The sequence below is a fragment of the Bos grunniens genome, chromosome 12 (assembly GCF_055505025.1).
Source record: "Bos grunniens cultivar Pamir isolate PY7600 chromosome 12, Bosgru_T2T1.0, whole genome shotgun sequence".
NCBI lineage: Eukaryota > Metazoa > Chordata > Mammalia > Artiodactyla > Bovidae > Bos > Bos grunniens.
This window is the reverse complement of record NC_141176.1, coordinates 92,876,123-92,891,897: the sequence shown is the minus strand read 5'-3', so window position 1 is coordinate 92,891,897 and position 15,775 is coordinate 92,876,123. Positions and strand designations below refer to the sequence as shown.

Below are 15,775 nucleotides of genomic sequence, written 5' to 3'. Positions count from 1 at the left end.
GGGCGCGCCGCCATGCCGGCCCGGGGCTCGCGTTCCGGCGCACACACCGCCTCCGGAACCAACGCGCGCGGAAGGCGGGGCCGGGGGCGCGGGGTCGGGTCCGGACCGCGGCCCGGAAGTGACGCGCGGCGGCGGCGGCGGGCGCGACCATGGCGCACATCACCATCAACCAGTACCTGCAGCAGGTAAGGTTCCCGGTCTGCGGACTGCCTGCCGCCTGCCCGCCCGCTGCCTTTCCTTGTGCCCTGCAGTGGGAGCTTGGGGGGTCTTTTCGCCGGCTGCGCCCGCGCCGTTGGCCACCGGGCGGCAGGCAGACCCGATGTGTGTCCCGGGGGCCGGCCGCGCCCTCGGTGTAGGGGCGGTGGGAGCTGGGGACGGAGACAGCTGGGGTCCGCCTGCAAGCGGACTTGCGTCCTTCGGTAATTGTGTCCCTCAGGGCTGTGTCCACACAGCCTGTAAACGCAGGAGCACAGCGCGAACACAGGCATCGACAGATTCAAAGCATACAGTCTTTGCTGGAAGCAGGGCTTCCCTGATAGCTCAGACAGTAAAGAATCCGCCTGCGATGCAGGAAACTCAGGTTCGATCCCTGTGTGGGGAAGATCCCCTGGAGGAGGGCATGGCAACCCACTCCAGTATTCTGGCCTAGAGAATCCCGTGGACAGAGGAGCCTGGTGGGCTACTGTCCATAGGGTCCCAAAGACTCAGACACGACTGAGCAACTAAGCACAGCATAGCATAAACACTGTAACGGCTTCCCTGGTGGCTCAGACAGTCAAGAATCCACCTGCAATGCAGGAGACCCAGGTTTGATCCCTGGTTCAGGGAGATCCGCTGGAGAAGGGAATGGCAGCCCACTCCAGTATTCTTGCTTGGAGAATCATGGTCAGAGGGATCTGGCAGGCTACAGCCCATGGGGTCGCCAAAACTAGGACACGACTGAACGACTAACACAGCCTTTCCTCTGAGCTATGCTAATTCGCAGGGCTAGAAACCTGGTAATAGGATTAAGGAAAGGCGCGGGGCGGCGGGGGGGGGGGGGGGGGGGGCGGCGGGGGGGCGGGGCGCGCGGTGCCTGGACTTTAAAAAATATCCGAAGACTGCCAGGACTTAGGAAAGGTATGTGTTTGGGGCACCGGAAGGAATCAAGACTGATTCCCAGGTTTCTAGCTTGACAGTAGATGAGCAGAACCGATTTGGAAGTAAAAATAAATTATTCTGGACATGTTGTGTTGGAGGTGTTTGCTGACAACCAGGCAAAGATACCTAGTTGGCAGTTGAATATAGTATAACAAGATTGGAACCGTTAACTTAATGGTTAATGGTTCATTGAGAAAACTGATTAAAACAAGAATCATGAAAATACAAATACATGCTTTTGTTTTTGTTTTAACTTAAAGCTTGCAAATATAATACATTCGTTTGCAGTCTTCTGGTTGATGCCTAAGACTTTTTCTTTAAGGATATGTCTACTTTGGCCTTATCTTTGCAGAGTTAACATTTTTCAATATCAGTTTTTATATAAAGTTGAATAAGAACACAGACATTGGAAAACCAATGTGGATATAGAATCTCTCTAGAAGTTTATGCTTTTTTATATCTTATCTTTTGTATATAAACATTTATTTTCTGTACATTTTTATATTTCTCACAATTTTCTTGCCCACACCTAACTGCAGAGTTGGGGGAGGTAGCTTGCCACCATCACTATTTTCCTAGGAGGTCGATCCATTACAAGTCCCACTTCACAGAGCAGCTTAAGTGACTCTCTAGGGTCACTGGGCAAGTAGGTGATACAGTCAGACCAGGAATCCTGGCCCCAGAGTCCATGCTCTGACACCAGGCTCACTGTCTCTGTTAGCCCAGGTTTCACCCATTTCTTGTCTCAGTCAGAACCTGCCTATTCCTTTGCTTCCAAAGTTTATTGTATCTTGAATTTCAGTGACCCTGACAGCTTGGACTTAATTCACACCTTTGCAGCCTCCTTGGCCGGGGCCACCTGTGGACAAGTTGTACATCTTGCGTTTCCCGTGGTCTCTGATAACTTCCATTGGCTTTTGGGTCTGGGGTTTGATTTCACCTTCATAAGCTCATAAGATCTGTTCGTTTCTTGGATGCTGGCAGAACACATGCAGTTCCTTTCCGTTTTGGACATATGTGATCTTCAAGCTTTTCTTTTTTGTAAGCTGTATAAGTGGATCTTCAAATGTTTATTAGTATGACTGAGTAAACTGGACTAATTAACCCTCTTTAGTAAGCAAATAATAAACCACTGGCTGATTCCGCTTTTTCACTGTTTTTAACGGTACGTCACCTGTTTGCCTCCAGAAGATCTCATTTTGAGATACAGTGCTTGTCTGGTCGCTGTGGCGGGTGCTGGTTATGCCTCCAGCCCTCTCACAGCAGGGGCAGTGCTGCAGCGTGTTGCCTCGGTTCTTCTGGGTTAAGCGTTTCACTTTCCACGTAACAGCTCTTTTCTCTCCAAATGCTTCAGGTCTGTGAAGCCATTGACACCAGAGATGGGGCGTCCCTTGCAGAGCTGGTGTCTTTCAAGCATCCTCATGTTGCGAACCCACGGCTTCAGGTAGGTGGGGGGCCACGCACGCACGTGTCTGGAGGGTCCCTGGGCCACCACCTTCCTAAGCTTAGGGCGTGAATGGGAAGGGTACTGGTGCCGCTCTTATTTGAAAATCGCCGGGTTCCTTCGCAATTTACCTAATTTCAGTTCATTGATTGAACATTAATGGAGCACTGTGCCTCAGAGCCCGTGTTGAGGTTTGTGCTTCTTCCTGCCTGTAATTGCCGCAGGACTCTCCCGGGCTCAGAGAAGCGCAGCAGGGTCACGGGGTGATCAGCGGACAGGCCGTGGGCTCGGGCTCGGGCAGGCCTGTCTGTCCCTGAAGCCCACAGCTGTGCGGTGGTGCTACCAGGGAGGTTTTACGCCTCCTGTGGCTATGGAGGCAGACCTGGGCCCACAGAGCCTGCAGCATTTCCTGGCTGGCTCTTTATGTGAATGTCTGCCAGCCTCTGCTCTCAAATGTAAGCATCCTTGATTCGGATGATAGATGGTATCCGAGTAGAAGCTTCTGTGGAAAGCACTGTTGAAACCTTGTTGAAGTAATGCCCACTTCCTCGTCGATTGCCATTACGCATCGGATTGTGTTCTATCCAGGAGCTAAACTTTTCTTTTGAAAGAAAGTGTGTGGAGTCTTGGTGGGTCTCAGGTTCAGCTTGCTGGCAGGTAGCCCCTGGAACACATCTGCTGGCCCATATGTGACCTGAGGCTGATCCCTTCATTACAAAACTCTGCCTAACCTCCCATCAGCAGCTCCCCTTACTGGCAGCCTTTGTCCACCCAGTCGTTTTGTCAGAGATTGTGGAGCGGTGACCTTTCCTGTGATGTCATCACCCCTCTCAGATTTGGTGACATAGATATGCAAGTATAGTTACGGTGCCGGAGTAGCGTCCCCGAGTCCCTTTCTTGTTGTGTAAGCCGTCCTGTTACACATTATCGAAAATCTGGCCACTGAGAGGAGAGGGCAGGTGACAGGTGAGTGTCTGCCATCTCCCAGGACTCCTGAGTGGGCAGTCTGTCAGCAGGAGGTGAGGACCCCCCCATCTCCCCTCTCCCCAGGCATCGTCTCCATCTCCTTCGACCTCACATGACCTACTTACCTTTGTTAGGCACGCAGTATCTGCTTAATAAATACACAGAGCCATCTGTGAGCATGCCTGGAGTGCTTCCTGACCTATGGTAGACAAAGCAGACCATGTGCATCTCCTGCATGCAGGTCGGGCTTGATAGGCGTGTGGAGGTAATGAACGGCTTTTTGAATTGCTAATGTGTGAAGAGCTTCTACAACTATAAGGTGTAAATCCTCTTGAAACAAAGGTTTGTCTGAATCTCTTCCTTCGCATTGCATTCTTTCTGTCCCAGTTAAGTTTCTTTTTACCGTTCTTCTTACTGGCATGCAGATGGCCTCTCCAGAAGAGAAGTGTCAACAAGTCTTAGAGCCCCCTTATGACGAAATGTTTGCAGCTCACTTAAGGTAAGCCGTGGGTGAGGTAGGAAACAAGCCAGTCTGGAGGTTGCTGGCTTGATTAGGGGGGTTTTACACCATCTTGAAGCATTGAAAAATTTCCTTTGAAAAAGTAGAAAAGTATGTTTGTAATTGCACTTTGGTAAAACCTGTGAAAATCTTGTGAAGCTTAAAAGACTTTAAAATTTAATAAACTTTTCCATCTCAGGGACCATGTGTGTTTTAAAAGTTAGTGAAATGGTGATCGTGTGTCTGTGTGTCTTCTCTGTGATGCTCGAAGAAGCATTTGATGCTCATTCCACTGGCTGGGTGGTGGGCATTTATTCAGAACGGTGTACAGCCCACCATTGACTTGGCGTTTTTCATGGAAATGCCCGGTTTTTAACCTCTTTGCCTTGAACTGGAAAAGAAACTGGATCAGAGCGGAGCAAATGAAATTTTGCTTTTTATTTACACGTCATGTCTGCTATTTTCACTTCTGAAGCCTCGATTCAGGCCAAGCCGTGGGTCCTAAACCATGTAGTCTGGACTGCCCTCCTGCCAACATGGCCCGCCAGCGTCTCCGGCACAGGACTGCAGGGGCGGAGCAGGCCTGGCCCCCTGAGACCTCTGGACGAGTTGGAGCACCACTGTGTTCCTGAAGCGTCTTCCTAGATCCGTGCCGTGTGCGCTGAGGCTCGGGCTTGGGGAGGGACTGACTGATGCTGATGCTGCCAGCGGGCGTCTGGGTGCAACAGCCTCGCCCCCTGACGCCCGGGAAGGGCCACTGGCACGTTAACAGCGGAACCTCTGCAGCCCAGCTTCTCCTTCTGGGACTTGAGAGGTTTCCTTTTTCAGCCAGTGGCCTCCTGTGAGCCTCTCTGTGATCTGCTAGCAGGAGCTCCGGCTTCACTCTGGGCCCGTAGAGGGCAGGGCATCTGTGGTGGCCATGAGCGGTGTGGCCGCGTGGCTTGCACCCGGTTCTTGGCACTCTGCCGCTCGTCCTCAGTCCCCGCTGCCCCCTCTGCAGGTGCACGTATGCGGTGGGGAACCACGACTTCATCGAGGCGTACAAGTGCCAGACCGTCATCGTCCAATATCTTTTGTCGTGTGCGTTACTGTTTGGTGTGGGACAGATGCAGCGGTTACGTGGGGGCTGAGATCTCGAAACATCAGACCAGTTTGAGTCATACCTTTTAGTATATGTGCTGCCGAAGCGAGCACTGAGTCATACCTTTAATCAGGGAGAATTAAAACCTTTTGGAAGAGAAACTCATTTAGCTGCTCCACTCAGGTACTTAAATTTAGTGTGAGTTTCCACACTGGTGTCCAGCCACTTGCATAGTAGGGAAGAACCTTGGTTATGGTTAGGAGTTTTATCTAATTCTATTGTGAGGAATGGTATTTTGTTGCCTTTAAAGCAACTGCGTGTAGTTAAGGGATGGGTTAGTCCCCTTGTGGAAATGGAAGATCTCCCAGATCCAGGCGGGCCCAGGGAGGAGTGGACCCTGCCGAGGCCTTGGTCAGGCGGCTCTGGCCCTCATCACTGCAGGGATGTCTCCTGGCTGCGGCTGTGGCCAGTGGGTCACATCTGGTCATGTTATGTGCCTCTCCAGACTTTAGTTGGTTTTTTTGGCCTCACTGCATGGTTTGTGGGAGCCTTGTTTCCTGACCAGGGATGGAACCCAGGTCCCGGCAGTGAAGGTACCGAGCCCCAACCGCTGGGCCAACGGGGAATCCCTCCAGCCACTTGCTCTTCAGTCGTCTTGTCTGGTATGCACAGAACAGAATTGGTTACTGACCAGCTGAGTCTTGTTTGAATTAAAGAATTTTGTAATCAACGAAATAGGCTTTATACTAGAGATCCTAACCACGTTATATGTAACTTAGGATGATCGGGACTCAGAGAAACCAAATAAAATGTGTGAAACTGCCAGTTTAAAAAATCTTCAGACAACAGTGTTTTGTCTTCCTTTGGGGAAAAGCTGTGTAAAGTCAGTGTATTTACTTACCGTGAATGACACTTAGGTGTCTATAACGTGGGCGCGTGTGTTTCTCCCCTTCGAGAACCCGCTGCTGTGGCACATAACCTCCTGAGGGGCGCGGGAGCCCTCACGGTGCAGAACGTGCGCTCGCCATCCTTTCACTTGTAGCACCACCTGAGCTTTTTATGTAGGCCCTTCCTTAACATAGCACATCATTCCTGCGAGCATTTCAGGCCCACAAAGAAGAAAACTGGTAAGTACGAATAGATAGAGCTGGAAATGAGCTAATGGCTTTCTTCTTTATCAAAAGCAGAAGTTCTTAAAAGATTTGCTGTAAATAAATATGTATTGTGTTTTCTGTGTTGGTATTTGATATTGTGTGTTGACATAGGATGATACCAACACAGATACTGGAATTTTAATAGTCAGTGTAAACTTAAATGGCAGGTCAGCCAGATTATTTCCAATGTTTTCCTGTAAATATGAAGTATTATTTCAGCCATTCCATGCCCCCAGATATGTATTAAATCTACTTTTTTTCCTTTGTCAATTTTGATCTTACTTGGGCTTCCCTGGTGGCTCAGCTGGTAAAGAATCGACCTGCAATGTGGGAAACCTGGGTTTGAACCCTCAGTTGGGAAGATCCCTTGAAGGAGGGAACGGCTACCCACTCCAGTCTTCTGGCCTGGAGAAGTCCTTGGGGTTGCAAAAGGTCGGACACGACTGAGCAACCTTCACTTTCACTTTTCGGTTTTAAACTTGGATAAAAGATGTAGATCAACTACAGTCCATTTGGGATGACAGATATAGAATATTTGGGTTATCTTAAACTGTCTTATGATTTATTAAAAGTCTTGGTAAATACTGAAATTTTGTTTATACTAAAGTAACTGAAGGCTTACAGATACCTTTTACAAAAAAAAAAGTTTTGACTGAAGATCTGTCTTACACATGAAGCTGACACTGCCAGCTAGATTCTAGAAGTCTTTTGACGACATCTGTCTGCTCCACGCCTTGGGCTCTGTTAGGAGATCATTCTGAACCACGGGTCTTGTTTTCATGGAGCCGTTTAGGTGGTGGTGGGGGGAAGGAGAATTCCTGGCCCAGCGTGGGGTGGGGGGCAGTCAGGGCTGAGCCCCTGGCCTCTGGGGAGGCTGGGTCAGCGGGTGCGGAGCTCTTGCAGCCAGACGCACAGACCAGGAGGGGCCGTGGCTCCTGGAAGGAAGGGGAGGGGAGGACCACGGCGCCGCGGGGGTGGGGACCTCTGTCGCGGGTGGGGGCCCTGGGTGTCCCCAGCTCTGGTGAGGGAGCCTCTGCCCTCAGAGCCTCTCACACCTGTTTCTGCCCCACAGGGCTCTGCCCGTCATGTACGCGGTGGCGCTGGACCTTCGCATATTTGCCAATAATGTAAGTGCAGTTTCTGTCACCGTTGCTTTAAACCCAGACTCACTGTACCTGTTGCTTAATTTTACGTCACTCTTCCCACAAGTTTTGAGGGATGCGTGGGGTCGAGATACGCCTGGTGCAGAGCAGCAAAAGTGGGGCGGCTCGGCTCGCTGCTGAGGACCTGTCCTCGTCTACTGTGAGGACGTGCCCGGTGCCGCCTTGGCGGACTCGGGGGAGCCAAGGGCCTCTGCTGCGAGGAGGCAAAGGCCTGGACTTGACGCGTCCATTTCCTGGCAGCATCAGCCGCTCAGGGAGCAGCAGTTCTTAACTCTTTGGTCCTCACAGCCCTTTACCGTTTCAAAGGCTGTTGCTGACTTCCGGTTCTGGACACGTGGGTGTAGGCACGTGTTTCCTCTCCCCGCTGCTGGGAACTTGAGGCCGGTGAGGCTCTGAGAGGTTAGAGGGGCAGAGCAGCGAGCTCCCTGCATGTCCTTCTTGTCTTCTGGGCGTCCTGGGTCCAGGAACAGCGGGCCGGGTCCCAGATGGGATTCCACGCCAGCCATCTTGTGGTAAAACCCCTGGAGCAAGTGCAAGTGCTGAAACAGACGTCTCCGCAGAGAAATGGAAGGTGTAAAACGGCCCCGAATGGAAGCCGTGGAGCTGAAGGGAGGCACACAGAAACCGTCAAGGGTGCCCAGAGCTGCTGCTTGTGTAGTTCACCTCAGTCTCTAGTGTACTCACACCCCTCAAGTGATGAACCTTTTACACGTAACATCACTGACTTCCTAAATAGAAAGGAGCCACTCGGATTCTCGCATCTGCTTCTGCGGTCCCTGTGCCGGGCATCGTTGTGGTTGAGTGTGTGAAGCCAGACTGCTCCACACAGACGTGGGTGGAAGCGAGAGGCCTGTTCTGATAGCCTTTCCAGGTGATGGCTGACGTCTTTGGCTGAGCGGCACCTGTTCAGGTGCCAGGAGTGGTTTTTACTGCTGGTCATGGTGTGGCCTCTGAGGCCGGCAGTGTGACCTCCAACCCCAGCGGTGCAGATGGATCTTCCAGCCCTGCCCGATTTTGTGATGTCCAAGGCTGATCGTCTGGAAACATTTCAGTCACTGAGCTGCTCAGACATTCCAAATGTTGACGTATTTCATTATGTAAAAAACAGAAGCCAGGAAAACTCTACACTTGTCAGTCTCTCCCGTGAGCTCCTCAGAGACGTTTTGAAATAACGAAAAGCTGCCAGGCTCTTGGTGGTCAGTACGAGTGTTCCAAAAGTCTAAGTTGTTCTTGAAAGTGCAGATGTTGTCATTGGCAAGTACTGTCAGTGTTTCCTGGGGGACAGGCCTGTTTCCTTCACCTTCCAGAGACTTGTGCTGGCTGGGGGCCCACGCTGGCCGGCCAGGCTCTACGGCTGTCTGTTCCCCATCCAGCTCGCAGGCCAAACAGTGGCCCTGGCGCTTTACCTTAAAAAGCAGACTTGCTGTGTGCATGCTTCCTGCTTCATCACGAGGAGCACTAACACCACGTGAGTATTCAGGGACCAAGACTCACTGACACGTTCACTGCATCGTCACGGACTCTGAAGAGACGCTCGCTGTGCTGGTCGGTGGAGGGGGACGCAGGCCTGCGTGCTGCGGACGCAGCGGGCAAGCTGCGGTGGGGCCGCGGGAGGGTGCCCACAAGGCCTCCTGCTGCCTTCTCTGTGCCGCCCCCTCCGTGTCGTCTGTCGTCAGGGCGTTTGTAACAAGTAAGAAAAGGCTTCTTAGCAGCACGTGGCTTGGGCAACACAGGCTTAAAAGCTCGGTGACCAGTGCACTGGTTTGACTGGTTGAAGAGCGGTTTGGCCTGTAGGAAGTTGGAACGAGCAGTAGACACCACGGTTTTGAGAAGCTGCAGCACAGCCTGGGGGTCTCTTCAGAGCCTGGGGGCTGCCCCTAGGTTGTCCGTTTTCACTTCTGGCTGTGTGGTGATTTTCTTTCTAATTAAGAATCAAGAGGAGATGAAAAGTGAAGGCTTCTGCTTCCTGTCAGGCAGACCAGCAGCTGGTGAAGAAGGGGAAGAGCAAGCTGGGGGACATGCTGGAGAAGGCGGCCGAGCTGCTGATGGGCTGCTTCCGCGTCTGCGCCAGCGACACGTGAGTCTGGGGCGGGCGGCCGCGGCTGTAACCCCACGGCCACGGACGTTTCTGCTTTGAATAATCCGTTGCTTGGTAAGGGATAAGAGAAAAGAATCGTCTCTCATGCTCAGCACACATCGGGCACCGCACCTCTGGGCCCACACGGCCGGCGCGCTGGGTCTCAGCTTTCTGAAATTCGTGTGTTGTGTCTCAGTGGTTCATGATGTTGTAATGACAAGAGAAAGTACTTTCACCACGTGTCACAAATGCTTGATAACCGTCCGCTCTTACACAGCATCGCTGCAGACCGAGCAGTTTTCCTCTGCCGCCCGCCAGATGCTCAGCCAGTGTCAGAACTCCTGGGCATCTCTCCATGTTTACCTGTCGGAGGACACGCCTTCTTTTGTAGTGTTAGGTTCTTTCATGAATTTGACTTGAACTGTGGGGTTTTATCTCAGGATGCGAATTCGTTTTGGAAGTTTGCTTTGTGATTTGCACATAAAATTTTTGTTTCCTGTGTAACCTTTAAAACATTATTTTCCCTGCAGTCGTGCTGGTATAGAGGATTCCAAGAAGTGGGGAATGCTATTTCTGGTGAATCAGTTATTCAAGATTTATTTTAAGGTAAAGTCTGCTTGAATTCTGCCTGTCTTCCCAGAGAGCGTTTCTGTCCCTTGTCAGCCGGCCTGCCAGGCCTGGCTTGAGAGTCAGTCCCCACTGGCCACACACAGTCCTGGGGCTGGTGTTGGTTGAGGGCCTCTGGGTGCAGGGACTGTTGTCAGTGCTCTGCATGCGTCATCTCTGTTCACCTCCGCCCTCTGAGGCTCCAGGGAGCCAAGTGCTGGCACGTCACGCAGGTCCGGGTGTGACGATGGTGTGGTCAGGTGGGGAGCGTGTCTGGTCAGCCCCCTGCAGGTTGGCGTCCCCTGTGGCCTGGCCTGGACGGCTCCAGGGAGCCAAGTGCTGGCACCTCACGCAGGTCCGGGTGTGACGATGGTGTGGTCAGGTGGGGAGCGTGTCCAGTCAGCCCCCTGCAGGTGGGCGTCCCCTGTGGCCTGGCCTGGACGGAGCAGCGGTGTGCTGTGTCCTTAGTGAGCTCTCAGTTCTGATCATGTGAACCCACCTCAGGAGGCGTGTCCTTAGCGACCAGGGGTTGATGGCTGTCCTGCCTGTTTATCTGGAAGACCGTCTGGAGTAGATTCTTGCTTGTTCTAGATCAACAAGCTCCATCTGTGTAAACCGCTCATCAGAGCCATCGACAGCTCCAACCTGAAGGACGACTACAGCACTGCCCAGAGGGTGACCTACAGGTACTACGTGGGGCGCAAGGCCATGTTCGACAGCGACTTCAAGCAAGGTGCGTGACTGCCGCCAGCAGCTGGGGGCCCAGAGCACCTGCCCGCCTTCTGGTGTGGAGGCGGACGTGGTGTCCACCGCGTCCAAGCAGCGTTGCTCCGACACCAAGTCGGTTCATAAAGGAAAATCCCGTTTGCGTTTCTTGCTTGGCACCAGGTCCGAGCCCGTCACCGCTGTGTCCTTTCCTGGGGGAGGGACCCACGCACGTCTGTCCCACGTGTGGGCTGTGCTCCGTGCTTCCCTGCGGCCTCGGCGGGTCCTGGCGGCACAGCACGTGGGGGCTGGGCGGCTCGCGGCTCGGCTCCAGCCTCGGGGGACGTGCCCTTGTGCTGGTGTCAGCCTCAGCGCCTGTGGCTGGGGGCAGCGGATCAGTGCCACATCCGAGCTGCCCCTTCACGAAACCACGTTATGTGGTTTGTGTCCTTCTCTTTCTCAAGATCAGGAGGCTGTTTATTTTATTTTTTCTGAAAGTTTGGAGTGGCCAGTATGTGGTGGTCCTTTATGATTCTTCTCTTATTCTCAGATCAGACTTTTAAAACTCACTTCCTTGACAGTTATTCACACGCGAAGCCACGTGACTTCAGGCACCATATGAGACGTAAGAGCCTTTTCACTCCACGTGTCAATAGCCACAGAGGCTCTGATGACAGAAAGAACAGCTCTTTCATAATGAGAGCTCTGTTTTCTTATTCCGTGGGGTTGTGCAGACCAACTTTTCATTTCCTTTCACAGAGTTTTCAATACATCAGTTCAGTTCAGTCGCCCAGTCGTGTCCAACTTTGCGACCCCATGAAGTGCAGCATGCCAGGCTTTCCTGTCCATCACCAAGTCCTAGAGCTTGCCTTCAATACGTATAACTTTTGAAAGAGGACTTTCCTTGATCGGTCCCCTACCTTTTTCTCTCCCCTAAAATATGAAGCGTTGGAATAGCTGAACAGCGAGAGAGTTAATCCACAGTTGACTCGTGGTCGGTCCTGTGTCCTTGGTTACTCTGCATTCGTGATCAGCAGTCACAGACGGAGCGATATCGTGGTGTTTCCCATTGAGAGCACCCATGTGCGGGGCACCCGTGCAGAGCAGACCTGCCCCGTTCAGGTTGGCTGTACACTCGGTTAAGTCTCAGAAGGCATTGGTTTGCTTCTCCTCTGAATCTTCGCTGAGTGCTCTCTTGTATGTTTTTGAATAGCCGACCCTGTGGAAAATGATCTGTTAATGTTGATGGGAGACACTGTTGCCCCTGAAACCTTTGGGCCCTTGTGTAAGGGTGGGTGTGGCGCCAGGCACAGGGTGGGGACGGCTGACCGTGTCTGTGGCTGACTCTGCAGCTGAGGAGTACCTGTCCTTTGCTTTTGAGCACTGCCATCGTTCCAGCCAGAAGAACAAAAGAATGGTCCTCATTTACCTGCTTCCTGTGAAGATGCTCCTGGTAAGTGGTCTGTCCAGCTCTCTGGGGGCCTGTCCCCTACAAGGAGTGCGTAGTCATTTCACAGCGTAGCCCATGTGTGGTGGGTCTCGCACAGAGCCACATGTGAGAGCACCCCCAGAATAGAGGAGGAACAAGCCTCAGGTGTGACCCGAACCACTGTCTCCGTGACTGACATTTCCAGATCCTTCTGGAAAGACTTGACTGGTTTTGTTTCCTTTTTCCTACGATTACCTCACTCAAAGGTTTAACATACGTGAGACAGGTAAAATACGCATGTTATGTCTGTTACTCCTGAAAACCTAGAATAATAGAGCTGGATTAACCAAGAGAGAGAAGGTCATTCCAGCCTGTCTGGGTGTCTCACTTGCTCACTGAAGGTTGTTTTGGTATTTGTATAAAAAAAAGGCACGTAACTCGCAAGTGAACTGACTAGCAGTGACAGAGCCCCCTTCCTCGGCTCAAGTCCCTAAAACTACCGAAGCAGCAGGCGCGGCGGAAGCTCGCCCAGCTCAGACAGCGCGTGGTGGGAGGGGAGGGTGCACAGCCCTCCCCAGGGCTCACCGACTTCGTGGAACAGCCAGTCTCGGGCTTTCGGCTCGTTGTTCTGGAAGCTGGGTCTGAATCCCTAAGTCCTAGCCTGGTGTTCCCGCAGGGGCCACTGCTCTGTGATCGCGAACAAGAAGGTCGAGGTCAGGGTCACAGGTCACTGTCGGCAGAGCTGCGTTGGTCCAGGTGTTCTGATGTCTGGACCGGCGTTTGTTTGTTTCCAGTTGACTAGGAAGCATTTTTTGTTCAGTTACTTTGGAAGAAAGTCTGAGAAACACAGGTTAAAAGTTTTTAAAACTTGGTAAGGGTTTTATCAAAGACAGTTCTGTTAAAAATGAGAAGGTTCTTACTCTGGAAAATTACTCTGTCTCAGGGCCACATGCCAACCATTGAGCTTCTGAGGAAGTACCATCTCATGCAGTTTGCGGAGGTGACCCGAGCTGTGAGGTAGTTTCTTCTCTTTCCCTGGGGACCGCTTAGAATATAAAGTCTGTGCGGAGGCCCGCGTGTTGCGAGGGAACTAATGGGGTCCTGTCTCCTGTCCTGGGCGGTGCCCTGCCTGCGTCTGCACGTCTCTGTGGCCCAGCGAAGGGAACCTCCTCCTTCTGAACGAGGCCCTGGCCGCGCATGAGACCTTCTTCATCCGCTGCGGCATCTTCCTCATCCTCGAGAAGCTGAAGATCATCACCTACAGGAATCTCTTTAAGAAAGTGTGAGCACAGCCTTCCTTCCTGATTCCGTGGGATGAAGTTGATCTGCAGCCCTGGGCCTTGGTGCTGGTGCTGTCCAGGGGGAGGGCACAGGGTCCAGATGAGGGAGGGGTGGCCCAGGGCCCAGGCGAGGGCGCACCCAGGTGAAGGAGCGCACAGTTCCTGGTGAGGGAGCACGCAGGTGAGGCTGAGGGAGTGGGGGCAGAAGCTCGGGCTGTGTGAAGAGAGGACTCTGGCAGGAGTTCTGACACCAGCCCTGAGCAAGCACCTACACGATGGTCAGAGCGTGGCACTGCTGCCTGTCTCCGTTACTCCTGGCCCGCTGACCCTCCCGCCTCTCCTGTGCGTTCCGTTACTCCCGACCCGCTGACCCTCCCGCCTCTCCTGTGCGTTCCGTTACTCCCGACCCGCTGACCCTCCCGCCTCTCCTGTGCGTTCCGTTACTCCCGGCCCGCTGACCCTCCCGCCTCTCCTGTGCGTTCCGTTACTCCCGGCCCGCTGACCCTCCCGCCTCTCCTGTGCGTTCCGTTACTCCCGGCCCGCTGACCCTCCCGCCTCTCCTGTGCGTTCCGTTACTCCCGGCCCGCTGACCCTCCCGCCTCTCCTGTGCGTCCGTTACTCCCGACCTGCTGACCCTCCCGCCTCTCCTGTGCGTCAGGGAGTTGTTCGTCTCTTTGTGGAACTCGGAAGTGGGCTCTTGTCCGAGGCCTGGTCGCAGCAGGATCTCGGTCAGACTTCTGGTCCAGGTTAGCAAGGCCCGCAGGTCATCAGACCCCTGACAGTCCCGTCAGGCGCATCCCCACTTGAGCGGTGTTGAAATGTGAGAATGGAAGCATCTGAGATTCAAGGAAATACTCAGTCAAGTGTGCTTGTATTGGTGGCTCTTTAAATGGGAAAGTCAGTTACACCCGGAAGCTTTGTTTTCTGAGGCTCCTGGCGGGCGGGAGATGCTGTGTTCCTGAGCAGAAGTTCTCCTGCCCACTTGCTCCTTGTGTCCCGCCAGCAACAGCCTGAGCTCTGCCTCTTCCAGATACTTGCTGCTCAAGACCCACCAGCTGTCCCTGGACGCATTCCTGGTGGCCTTGAAGTTCATGCAGGTGGAGGACGTGGACATCGCTGAGGTCCAGTGCATCCTGGCCAACCTCATCTACATGGTGTGTGGGCTCCGTCCAGGCTGGGGGATCTGGTACCCGCCGTGTCCCCAGAGGCCATGGTGGGGCTGGTGTGTGTGTGTGTGTGTGTGTGTGTGTGTACACGCTCGTTGTCCTCTCAGCGAGCTGACCGCACCATAGCTGGGGCGGTGGGGGTGGGGGGTGCTGTGCCCCGGCTCCAGTTCATTCACCCTGACAGCCTTGACCTTCAGAGTCATAAGCCCCCGTCTCTCCCGTCCCCCAGGGTCACATCAAAGGCTATATCTCACACCAGCACCAGAAGCTGGTTGTCAGCAAGCAGAACCCTTTCCCCCCGCTGTCCACGGTGTGCTGACGGCCCGGCCCGAGGACAGAGCAGGCTGATCCTGGTCCTCCTCCTGCCCGGAGCGCGTGCTCTGCAGCGGAGCCTCTTGGGTCTTGTCCCGGGAATGATGTTGCTGGCATCTCGGCTGATGAGCGTCCCGTCACCAAGGCCTGGGACTCGCCCTCAGTGCTGCTGCCTCAGCTGGCCGGGCTGCTGGTGACACCCCCCGAAGGCCACTCCATCTCCCAGGCAGCTGCTGTTTACTTCTCAAGAGGACTGTTTGTGAAGGCGTCTTTGTAATTGTTTCTATTAAAAGTGTTTATACAGATGGCGTATTCTTTATTGTATTATCCAGGATACATTTAATTTTATGTTAAATTTGAAACTTTGTGTGATCAAAATGTTTGGTTAATTTAATATTTCTTTTTACAAGCTGAATTTGATTTAAATTTTCCAGGTACTATAGCTATTTTTTTTTTCAGATTACACACGTTTCCTCTGTTTATGCAAAACTTACTAAAGAAGAAAACTTCATGGACTAGAATGGCTCATCTTTGCAAAGGTGCCGAGTGTGGAGGGGGCTGTGGCCTTTGTGTGGAGAGGGGCCACTGTGGGACACAGACCCCCGTCCCTGAGGCCTGCCCGAGGCCTGCTGTCTGTGCCCCCGCGTCTGCCCCTCCAGAAGCCAGACCGCGCATCCCGGTTTGCTCTGAAGTCTGCAGCGTGTCCTCGGCTTCTCCATGCAGCCCGTCTGGCCCATCTGGAGGGCTCTTCGG

The 15,775-nt window shown here is 53.2% G+C and overlaps 1 protein-coding gene across 21 annotated transcripts; it reads left to right on the top strand.

Annotated features, from left to right (window-relative positions):
• Positions 1–28: 28 nt before the first annotated feature.
• PCID2 (PCI domain containing 2) lies at positions 29–15,327 on the top strand. Of its 21 annotated transcripts, XR_015138486.1 has the most exons (17): positions 29–185; positions 2,495–2,584; positions 3,976–4,049; positions 5,050–5,117; positions 6,218–6,257; positions 7,357–7,411; positions 8,755–8,915; positions 9,425–9,524; positions 10,055–10,130; positions 10,722–10,863; positions 11,386–11,460; positions 11,595–12,288; positions 13,208–13,281; positions 13,421–13,546; positions 14,203–14,290; positions 14,575–14,698; positions 14,940–15,327. XR_015138486.1 is itself a non-coding variant. In XM_086330697.1 (15 exons), the coding sequence occupies exons 1-14, from the start codon at positions 150–152 to the stop codon at positions 14,662–14,664; spliced, it is 1,164 nt and encodes a 387-aa protein (XP_086186823.1). In that variant the 5' UTR covers positions 31–149; the 3' UTR covers positions 14,665–14,698; positions 14,940–15,327. The 21 variants fall into 21 exon arrangements, 14 of the variants coding, with proteins under 14 accessions (XP_086186823.1, XP_086186818.1, XP_086186819.1 ...); XR_015138485.1 differs by lacking the exon at positions 11,386–11,460 and having other exon boundaries at positions 12,188–12,288; XR_015138484.1 differs by lacking the exon at positions 14,203–14,290.
• The last annotated feature ends 448 nt before the right edge of the window (positions 15,328–15,775 follow it).

Excerpts from the sequence above, each read along its gene's own strand:
- PCID2 (XM_086330692.1), top strand. The coding sequence starts at position 150 with ATGGCGCACATCACCATCAACCAGTACCTGCAGCAG. Across the intron at positions 186-2,494 it reads TCAACCAGTACCTGCAGCAG|GTCTGTGAAGCCATTGACAC; the intron begins GTAAGGTTCCCG and ends CAAATGCTTCAG. Across the intron at positions 12,289-13,207 it reads TTCCTGTGAAGATGCTCCTG|GGCCACATGCCAACCATTGA; the intron begins GTAAGTGGTCTG and ends ACTCTGTCTCAG.